General features: G+C 50.7%; 1 protein-coding gene across 1 annotated transcript; it reads right to left on the bottom strand.

Moving 5' to 3' along the window:
- Window positions 1-1,536: 1,536 nt before the first annotated feature.
- On the bottom strand, window positions 1,537-10,598 carry Rhou (ras homolog family member U). The gene is made up of 3 exons (XM_004854693.3): window positions 10,247-10,598; window positions 9,020-9,078; window positions 1,537-4,773 (listed from the first exon to the last, which is right to left on the bottom strand). Exons 1-3 carry the CDS (start codon window positions 10,506-10,508, stop codon window positions 4,318-4,320), a joined length of 777 nt encoding a protein of 258 aa, XP_004854750.1. The 5' UTR covers window positions 10,509-10,598; the 3' UTR covers window positions 1,537-4,317.
- Window positions 10,599-11,064: the final 466 nt, after the last annotated feature.

Here is an 11,064-nt window from a genome sequence, read left to right as displayed (position 1 = left end):
TAAATAAGGAGGGGAAGAGGGGTCGAATGGGGGCATGGGGAAAAAAGAAGCAAGATATTTCATGTAAAGGTACAAATTCTCTATGATGAATGCTATCATTGTGTATATCTAAAATGTACCAATAAATGTTTTGCTTCAAAAAAAAAAAAAGGTTAACTGAGGGAGGCCACAGAAAAGGGAGGAGGCAGAGCCCAAGGGCTTCCTGGTTCCTTTTGAGTACACAGCAGTGGGTGGACCCTCTCTGGAATGAGGTGGGCAAAGTCTGAGGGTGGTCAGCAGAAGAGTGTCCCCTATAATGTCCATCTCCCGAAACTGGACTGTGCATGTTACACAGCAAAAGGGATAGGGCAGCAGTTGGATGGAGGCTGTAACCAGCTGGCCCTGAGATGGGGAGACTCTGAGGGTCCTTCATGGGGAAGGCAGAGGTGGGAGCACCAGTGCCAGCATGCTCCACCTGAGGAGGGCTTGGCCACCATCGAGGGTGGAAAGGTGCAGGAGGACCACGAGCCATGGAGTGGCTCCCAATGCTGGACCAGGCAACAGATGCCCAGAGCATGCCATGGGTAATACCACCCTGCTGACCCCTGGTTTTGCCCCAGTGAGGCTGTCAGTTCCTCACCTCCAGGGCTGTAGGGCAAGGGGTGTGTTGTTTTAATCGCTGATTTGTTATAGCAGACAGTAACCTCATATAGTGAGTTATATTTGAAATGCAATGGGACATCCCTGAGGCACGTTCAAAGCAAATCAGGTAGCTGTGCAAATATGCAAAGGTGCAAATGTGCAAACGTGCTGGTTTAGCCCAAGAGCTTCTTGCACATGGGTGTGAGGGGAAAACCCAGCTGGAGATTGGGACCCAGGAGGCCACAGCTTTATATGGTGCCCATATGGCTTCCTTGCCCACTGTCTCCCAAAACCACCTCGTGAACAGAATTCACACGTGGCTACTTCACTATCTGCAAGATTAAGATCACTATGCAGAGGGGCAGCCCATCCCCCCAGGTCCCAGAGGTAAGCAGGAGTGATAGATTTTCCAGAGCGGGCCTGGGTCAGTATGACCATGAGGCCCCAGCAGTGTGGCCAGGACCCAGGGTGCTTGTGTTCTGAGCGTGACCCTTGAGGTCAGACCCATCATGCCTGGGTACACAGTAGGGTACAGGAACATCCTGGAGCCAGGCTAACCAGGACAGCAGTGCTGCTGTTGTGGGAGCAGAGAGAAGGGCTTGGCTTGTCCTGAGACCCATGTCTGAAGGCTCCAGCCTTGGTGCTAGGTCCACCCTTTCCCTGGACAGAACGGCTGTGGGTGACCAGCTTAGCTCTCAGGCCAGAGGTCTGTCCCACATTTAGGCCTCTGAAGCCCAGATTTCTGACACACGGGTCCTGGCGCTGGACCTACCGGGAATGAATAGTCACAGGGACCCTGTCATCAGGCCGAGATCCCAGAGTCCACAACTTCCTATGGAATTTGAGGGAAGGGTATGTTCCCTCAATGCCAGAACCCTTCCTGACCCTGCCATGCCAAGAGAGAAAGCCAGACTCTTAGTATCCACAGGTGAGAATTTATTTCATACCACCCCATTTACAGCATTTTCAAGTACAGGATTCTGCCCAGCGTCATTCACACGTGGACACAAAAGACACGACTTTGTAAGGCACCAGGTTGTGGCAGGCTAGAGAGGAGCCCTGCTCCTACTTCGGCTTGTGAGATTCCTGGGCAGATTCCTGGGCTGGTAAGTCGGCCAAGCAGAGAATGGAGGTTGCGAAACATCCATTTGTTCACATGTAGTAGGAGGACAGTTTGCAGCCCAGTTCACTGTTTCTACATCATGGTATCAGCCCGGACTGTAGGACTTAAGCCTAAAGCCCTCTGCAAACCAAGCTGCACATTTAACCATTTCAGCTTTGAAATGAGTCACCTTCATACTTAATTCAAACACATATCTTTAAATTTTTCTCAGCCTATATCTCTATTTTTCAAGAAGAAAAATGGAGGAAACTTCACATACAATCGTTACCTCATTATTCAATAAATGCAGCAACATACAGTAATTAAAAACTGTGGCGCTTAAATGTCATCCAACTAGACGTGAGACTCAAATTTTCTAGTGAAGTTTCAGAATGGGGATTACAGCCTCCCATTACATCCCGAGGTAGAGGGCACAGCCCAGACAGTCACGGTGCAGACTCCTTTAAGTTTGTGTTCTATGTTAAAAACTCATTTGCCTTTGTACATTTTAATATAACACATGAAATGACTTTTCAGTTAACTGGTCCCTCCCCATTCTGCACACAAGGCTGACAGGGCCTCATTTAGCAACCTGCTGTCCAGAGAGGAAAGCCAGGCGTAACTAGATGGCTACAGGAAGTAGGTCTGTTACAAGCATTTTCACAATGGAAGCAATTTTTTTCATTCAGGTTTAACTAAACACTTCAGGAAACTATGACTGATACCAATTTCAATGTGTAGAAAAATCAATAGTAAACAGTCTACGTATTTTAGTGGCTTAAAGATTAACTTTTGTCAAACAAATTCTTTAATTTTATTTACTAACAGGAAAAGAAGCCCCTAAGTATGGCCCGATCTTTTACTGTTTTTCTATAGAAAAATACAAATTAGATTTTTAGAAATATATAAAAGATAACACAAAACATACAGAGATGAAAACTCTGTTAGCCACTGGCTTCATGGAGATGTTCCCAGCTAATTACTGAAGTGACTTTGGTGACTGCTTCACCCAGGGCAAGCCTAATGCTATGATTCAGTGTCCAGCCACTGGGGCCTCAGAAGCAGACCCATCCCATCTGAGAGGATTCTCATCAGGACTGTCTTCAGATCACCACCCTAAGGGTGCCAAGAGTATGGCTTTTCGACTGTCCTACAGAAATGAAGCACCTGGGTGGAGCCCTGGCCCAACGTCCTCCTGGTGGCCACACCTGGCCCTGACCCAGTGCTGTCTCTGCTGCAGGCCTCTGGGAGCCACTGGGGAGTGAACTGTCTTAACAGGTCTCTAGATGTGTTTGTTTTACTGGTTTTAAAATGGTTGGTCTCAAAAATGTGCAAATTAAGATATGCTAAAGTCATAGCTAATGTATAATCAAAAAGATGACTGTTCAGGGCTGGGGATTTCGCTCAGCGGCACCACGCCTGCCTTGAAAGTGCAAGGCCCTGAGTTCGGATCCCTGGTACCAAAAAAAAAAAAAAAGATGTCTGTTCAAAGAAGTGGTGATAAGAAGAGGAAGCTAAACCATTCTGACAGGCTTTGTGGCCTCTCTCCCCATTAACCATTCAAAAGTCTGAAGCAGCAGCAGATACCACGCACCTACGCGTGTGTTCATCTCCATGCACACAGAGGACATTTTGCCTGACTCAAAGGAAAAGGTGCCAGTGTCCCACAGCATCTGCTGTACCTCTCACTGCAATCACCATCCTGTAGATGGGCAACAGGGTATAGCTTAAGACACCAGGCAGGAGCTCCCTCTGTCCCATCACCAGGACCAGACAGCCTAGGGACAAGTTAGTCCCGAGAACAAACACCATGCTCTGATCTTAATCGGAGTCATCCCTAAAGACAGTAGGACAGCTGTGGCACCAGGGCCTTCAGCAGGGCATTTTGGCTCTTTTCATATGGTGTGGGCACAACTGGTTTCAGGATGAAAAAAATTCCCAATTTCAAACAAACTTCCTTTTTGGTCTACCTGGTACCAGGAGTCAGTAGGATGGTTTATTTTTGGTTGTTTTAAAACTCAAGCAATTGAGTATTAGTCGGTGACAAAAGGATGGGTTTGAGGTTCTGTAGGCAGTTCTGTTTTCTCAGACTTTGCTCTTAAAAAGCAAAAGGTACAGTTTTGCATGGAGTTTCAAAGCTGAGCTGTTTCCACAAAGGCTGCCATGTGCACACAATGCACCAAGCACCAAGCAGCCCTCAGTCCAGAGGGTCAAAACCACAACTCCCCCCTCTATCCTTCTGTACATGTTAATATATCAAAATTTCATTCTTGACATCCAGCTTTGAGGTGCTCTTTCCATATTAGATATAAATTAATCCAGAGGTCTAGAGCTCTAAATTTCCAGGGTTGTGAAAAATTCTTAACTTACTCCAAAATTCCTTTAACTTTCTTATCTGGCATAAGAATCTCATCCCTAAGCTCCAACAAGCAAGAAAATTTAAGGGATGGAGGAATGCACAAGCTGAGGGCTCTTCTGTGCATGTGCTCTCTCTCTCTTACACACACACACACACAACACACACACATGCCCACACGCACAGTCATTCCCCTTGGCACCACCTCAGAGGTGGCTGTCTGTACAGCCCCACAGTGTCATGCTAGGCAGCAGTATTTCCCCCACCAGGACTTGGAGAGGGTCCTCACTTTGTCCGGGGCTCTGCTCTTACACTTCCTTGGCTGCTGCTGGAAGTCTGCGTGCTGGATGCCAGCCACAATGGCGGCATCAAATACTTCCTTGAGGTTCTTCTGAGTCAAGGCTGAACACTCAATATAGGAGACGGCTTTGATTTCCTCAGCGCACAGCTTCGCTGCCTCCTCAGGCACTGGCTTTTCTCTGCATTTGTCCAGCTCAATGAGTACTTTGACATCCTCTCTGAGGTCTGACTGTGTCCCAACCAGGATAATGGGGGCTTTGGGGCAGTGGCACCGGATCTCAGGTACCCACTTCTCACAGACATTCTGGAACGATGCAGGACACACCACACTGAAGCAGAGTAGGAAGACATCTGTGTTGGTGTAGCAGAGGGGCCTCAGCTTGTCAAACTCGTCCTGCAACCAAGCACACACCCAGAGTTACCCAGAGGTAATCAGCTCTCACCAACAAAAGACACCTTAACACACTAGCTAGGCCTGGCCAGTAACGGGAAGCCTACTGGGCTACAAGGAAGAGCTGGTGTCTCGGAACCAACCCTGCTGCTCAGGGGGCATAGGGCCAGCTCCAAGGCCAGTACAGCCCTAACAATGCAAATCGCCATGTCCTTGGGACTCCTGGTCACCTAGCCATGTACCATAGAAAAGGCACTTAAAGGTGTCTAGGGCCGGTTTGCTTCAATTTGCCTTTTACCCAGAGTGACCCTAACTGATTTTCAACCCTTGGAACTCAGTTACTCTTCTGAAGTTCAGAGCACACTCTATTGGCTCCAGATTCCAAACTGACCCTGGCAAGCCCCACTTACAAATACAGCCCCTCTCTTCATGATCCTAGCCCTGCCCCTCCGTACAACAGCTGTGATCGATGCTGATTCCCGATGCACACACTGCAAAACAACGTGAATGAGACACAAGAACACACCCAGGAAGGAGCTGAGACCTGTGAAAGGCCAGTCACTGAGAGCTCAGAGAACACGTGCCCCAGTGTCACAGGCACTGGTTAACACAGTCTCATTCTGACTGTATCCTCTCTCCCCCTCCTGCCTTCATTTTCTCTTACTTCCTAGCTCTGGCCTTGAACTTTTCCCCCGAGGTTCCATGCACAGTGCTTTGGACAGATAAGGAACCAGAGAACAGGTACACTTGCCCTACACTGTAGAGGCCTGGAGAGGAGTGAGAGGAGAATGGATTAAAAACAAACAATCCACTTCCATACACATGAATGCCATCCTCAACCAAGCACAGCATCAGACAAGGGTCTCGGTGTGAACAGATGGACACTTGTCTCCACGTCAGGCTCTCCTGCTATTGAACATCCTGCAGTGCCTGCAGCCCCAAACTCAATCAACCAGAAACTTCCACTCAGTCCCTTCCTGGGAAAACGTGCACACTGTCTCTTATGTAATGAGTATCTGTGGGCACTGCCATCCTCAGATCTAATGTCACTGACAACTTCCCAAAGGCAAAAAGAGGCCAAACATTTTTTTGTGTGTTTTTCATCACCCAACTGGAATACTCTGATTATCTGCCATGTCCTATTTACAGGTATTTTCTCCTCCACCCACAGCCTCTTTCTTGGGGTAGCAGTCTTATTTGACTGTGCTTTCTTCACCTGAGGATCCAGGTCTCTGCCAGGGGAAACTACTAACTGCCAGTCGACGCATTACACGCTCAGACATGAGTACAACATCCCAGGGTGTCCCTGCCCTGTGAGACACTCTAAGTGGAAGCTGAAAGAGAACAACTTCTGTTTCTTAGTGCCAACTTTGTGCTGCAAAAATAAACTCAGAAACCCAACCAGGTAACTTGTGGCTCAGCTTCCCAAGCCTGCAGTGTAACAGCTGCACAGAACTGTTTGGGGCAGGACCAGCAGAGAGAGGAGACTGGATTGGAGCATCCTCTGGTGAAGGGGCACTCTGATTTTTTCCCTAAGTATCTCATGGGTTAAAAAGCTGAAGAACAGCGGGGGATTTAGCTCAGTGGCACCACACCTGCCTGGCAAGTGCAAGGTCCTGAGTATGATCCCCGGTCCTGCAAAAAGCTGAAGGAAGTTCAGCCTCTGTGGGCACCTCTGCAGAGGACACCTGCAGTTGCACTCCCTTCTTGCAGCCAATGGCAGGTTTCCTGTGGTTGTCCATTCATCTCTGCACTATTTGCACCCGACTCCATGAGTGCAGTCTTAAAAGCTCCATCTCACATCCACAGACACACCAGCCTTCTCTGGGAACCCTGAGGCACCCAGGAGTGAGCTCTAGGCCTTACTGGACTCCCAGCTCCCTGGCCCTCAGAGTTGCCCACAATCAGTTGATCAGTGTTCACATTCCTTCTTCTGCCTAAGGGAGAATGTGTTCCTTGGCAGGGCCACAAGGGCATGTGGCAGATGTCACATCAAGTCCCTCAAAAGGAAGTTTACCCAGTGAGGACTACTGAGTATGGAAAAGGAGCACCACTCTGACCAGCTCTGTTGCACTCTCAACCTGTGCTTAAGGAGCAGGGAGAATGCCTGACCTCATCTTCTTAACAGCAACTACTTTTCAAAATTAGTTTTTGAAGTTGGCTCTATTCCAATCTTTAGATGGTGTCCTATTTGTTATTAGCAGGTATTCTCTACCAGCCAGTGAAAAAGTTAGGGAGTCATAACTCTAAAACTGAGGTGCTCAGTACACCTGAGGAGCACCAGGAAAACTGAAAAAACAATTTCCAAACACATTAAAGCTTAGCATCTCAGTGCCAAACCTTTTCCTTAATTATAAACTTTGAGGGCCAGGGATTTAGCTCAGTGGTTTTGCCACCTACTGCGCAAGCGCAAGGACCTGAGTTCTATCCCCAGTACCAAAAAAAAAATTATAAACTTTAAGACAGTATTTCCAAAATGACTTTATGCTTCCCTGACTTTTAAACAGATAATACTAAGGGAAAATTCAATTCTTCTTTGATGATTTGCATCGTTTTTTCAGAATTTTCCTAGTAACAAGCTATTCCTCCTTCTAAAGCCTACCTGAGGGCTACCAATGGTGGCTTGAGGCCCTCTGTCTGCACTGCACTATTCCCTTTTCAACTCTTAGATACCAGCTGTTTTCCCTTCAGCCTCCAGCTCTGTGGAGGGAAGACCTGTGATTCACGTGTGTGCCCCAGAACCTGGTGGCAGCCGGTGGTACCTGAGCAAAGTCTAAAGGCAGCTCCCTGTTGGTGTCCCTGGAATCTATGCCTGGGGCTCCTGTATTTGCCTGCCTTCTCTCTGGTCCTCAGGCTGTTTCCCAAGGAGTTCTAAGTTCTGGGATGCTCCTCCACCCACCTTCTACATATGGGAAACCTGATCCTCCTGCTTTACACAAAGCAATGCCACTTGAATTACTGATACTTGTGTAGCATTTAGAAAGAGCACGTACCAGGGCTGGGGATTTAGCTCAGTGATGCCGCCACTTGCCTTGCAAGTACAAGGTCCTGAGTTCGATCCCCAATACCAAAAAAAAGAAAGAGTAAGTACCAGAAAAGACTGTGTTCTTTGATTTTTTTTTTCTGTCCCATGGCAATAAAATACACATCATGTTTGGTTTCTCCTACTCATGGTGAAGACAGCTGAAGTGCTCTGAGGCTGGGTGTCAACTCACACTGTCATGGGCACTACCAGATTGACAATCCACGAGGATCAAGGCCACTCAGCCTATGTTACCTTGGGTCAAGAAAGTAAAATCTGTCTCAGCCCTGAGAATGCTGTCCCGGGGTAGGTGAGCAGCTTGGAAGTCCTGGGTTGGATGAGGTACTGAGAGTCCCCAGAAAATCAACTTCATAAATGCAACGGACATCTCCTGGTACCTGACAGAATGAGGAGACACTTTCACCTGCCCACAAGGTACCCCAACTGGGCACTTCCCCAACTTGGGAAACAAGCAGGGCCCAGGGCTCAGAAAGCGCCACACATTCTTGATGGCTGGAGCACATCGGGGGGTGATGATGGTCCCAGCAGCTCCTGGGAGCACCAAGGGGATTCCACACCCACACCCCCTTCATTCCTCCCTACATGTTCCCTCCAAGTGCCCAGTCCTTGAGATAAGAATAAATACTCTTTACTGGCAAGACTGTGGCCCACTCCTTCCTCCCTCTAGCTTGGAACGGCCCTGCAAGCACATCTCTGCTCAGGCCTGGAGCTGGTCCGAGGTCAAGTCACAATGAGGGAAGGGAAGCACTGAGGCTTACTGACAAAAGCTCCAACATCTCCTTGAGCAAATTCTTGATTATCTCTGGCCTTTAATAAAATGATTATAAGGCATTACCAGCCTACTGTGAGAAATGATTACAAAGCATCAGTTTTTCAATAATAACGAGAATGTGAAGGACATCAGGAGCTCCACAAGATAAGGGCTGTTTCTGTGGCTGCTTCCTCCTCTCTCCTCTCCTGGCCAGAATGGCAGGGCCAGACTGACTGCTCATTCAGAGGTGTCCTGATCGCTCCTTCCCACCCTCCCTCCTACTCCAAGAGGGGCCAGTGCAGGCAGGGGAAGGGGCCAGTGCAGGGGTGGGCCCACCCAGGAGGCTTCAGAAAGACCCAGTTACTAAGGGGACCCGTAGAAACACAGCAAAGGTCATTTGGAAACCTTCAAAAGACTGTTTCCTTTCCCAGTGCTGAGTGTAACATGATACTGACCTGTCCTGCAGTGTCACAGAGCTGGAGTCTCACAGGCCGCCCATCCACTGACACCACAGCTTGAAAACAAGACAGATGATTATCAGGAGGAGTCTTTTACCTTTCCAGAGGGCTGACATTCTTCAGCTTGCTCTACTATTCTTGATGCAAACCCCTGGGCTTCTGCTCCGGGTCTTCTCGGAACAAGGAGGGCACGGGGGTGTCTCTATACACAGAACTCCAGGTTGGCAGGTCCCTACCCTGGCAGGAACAAGGGGGCAGCGAATCCCTGAGCCCTGGATGGTGCCCTTGGAAGGGCCTGAGCTTTCCTCCCAGACTTGGAAGATTTATTTTCCTGTCACACTTGTTTCAAAGGGCCTAAAAGCAACACAGGGGGTTAGAAGGAGCGAACCTGGCAGATTTAAAACATGGAAACCTCACAAGGAATAGTTTCCCTTGGGAAAAGTTCCTGACTTTGGGGTTTATCGTAAAATTAGCCATTTCAGGAACTTGTACAAACACAAGCTACAAATCCCTGTGTCTAGAAGTGGGTAACCCCCATCCCTGTCAGTTTAAAAACAGGATCAAAAAAGGAGAGAGGAGAGAGCCTGCCACCTTTCCCCAAAGTGATTACGTGGGTGGTAGAGGTGTACTCCAGACAGGCTTTGAAGGTTTCTACTGGAATTAAGCACTGTCTTTTTGCCCACAATCTTCTAATTGTTTTTAAACGCTTAGGATAGGCAGCTAGGAAGGCAGCCAGCAATAGCGCTGGACTTCACCTAAGGTGCCTCCAAGTGGGTGGGTGGGGGGGTGTGCAGGCCTCGGCCATCCGGCTCTCAGGTCACAGGAGCACGCTGTTTTTTAAGGAACCACAAGCTTCTGTGAATTTTAACTTTTTCTTAAAATCCAAAAAGACCTGAGAATCAAGATAAAGGACTCCTTTACCTCTGTATGACACCGAACCCCATAGGTAAGAACTTGCCTAGGTTAAAGGAAGCCGATGCCACCAGAAGCTGAGGCGGCAGGGCGGGGAGGGGCGGCCCGGGCTGAAGAAAGGAAGGCTCTGCGCCAGCCCAGCCCTCGCGTGCCCGGGGCCGGCACTGGGGCGCACTGCGGCGGCTCTTCAAAGCCACGCGCCGCCCCGCGCCGCTCCGGCCCCCGCACGCCCGGCCCGTCCGCCCCGCGCCCCACGCCCCACGCCTGGGCCCCGGCCTGCCAACGTCCCGCGCGCGCCCGCCCCGCGCTCACCCGAGAAGTTATCGAAGGCGGTGGGGATGTACTCGGTGGGGTAGCCGTTGGTGGTGTAGCTCACCACCAGGCTGGTCTTGCCTACCGCGCCGTCGCCGACCAGCACGCACTTGACGCCGCGCCCTTCGGCGCCCCCCGCGCGCCCCCAGCCCCCCGGCGCCCCGGGCCCGCGCGCCCCGCGCCCCCCGCGTTCCCGGCGAGGCGGGACTGGCGGGGGCTCACAGCGCGCGGCCAGAGCGGGCCGCCCCTGCTGCGGGGCCATCGCCGGCGGCCCGCGCGGGGACCTGCGGCCACCAGCGGACAAAGGCGGCGCGAGGTCGCCTCTGCGCGGGGCGACTCAACCCGCGCGGCCGCACTGTGGCCAAGAGTGCTCCGCCCGGCTTCCCGGCTGCACGGGCGGCGGGCGGGGAAAGAGGCGGGCCTGGAGCCGTGATCTCCGAGCCGAGACCACAGCGCCCCCGCCTGCGCGTCGCGCCCCTGCACCGCGCCGCCGCAGCGTCCCCGAGCCGGTGGGGACCCACGCTCCTGCTGCTTTTGGCTTCCCCTGCTCCTCCTCCCTCTCCTCCTCCTCCTCCCTTGCTCCTCCGTCTACCCAGGCTCCTTCTCCTCCTCTTCTACACCCTTTCCTTACTCCCCCTCTTCCCCCAGTCCTCTCCCCCTCACACGTGGCGCTCTGGGCCTCCTATGCAATGCCCACCCAGGGCAGATGGTAGTGTCCTCTGAATGAGACAGAATGACAGGCACCTTCTAAATCTTCTAAAATCACGTATTCTTTAATGGGCCCAAAAGGGTACTCCCTATCCTTGATGCTTGTTTAA

This window comes from Heterocephalus glaber, unplaced genomic scaffold (genome assembly GCF_053883595.1).
Source record: "Heterocephalus glaber isolate CG9 unplaced genomic scaffold, H.glaber_assembly_v1.0 deba00001472, whole genome shotgun sequence".
In the NCBI taxonomy this organism is placed as follows: Eukaryota; Metazoa; Chordata; class Mammalia; order Rodentia; family Bathyergidae; genus Heterocephalus; species Heterocephalus glaber.
The sequence above is the reverse complement of the archived record's forward strand: the minus strand, read 5'-3'. Positions and strand labels throughout refer to the sequence as shown.

What these genes read in the sequence shown, in the direction of transcription:
- Rhou (XM_004854693.3), bottom strand. Translation starts at nt 10,508, where the DNA reads ATGGCCCCGCAGCAGGGGCGGCCCGCTCTGGCCGCGCGCTGTGAGCCC. An exon ending in CGCCTTCGATAACTTCTCGG is followed by an intron (nt 9,079 to 10,246) that starts GTGAGCGCGGGG and finishes CTTGTTTTCAAG; the next exon opens with CTGTGGTGTCAGTGGATGGG. An exon ending in TCTGTGACACTGCAGGACAG is followed by an intron (nt 4,774 to 9,019) that starts GTCAGTATCATG and finishes GCTTGGTTGCAG; the next exon opens with GACGAGTTTGACAAGCTGAG.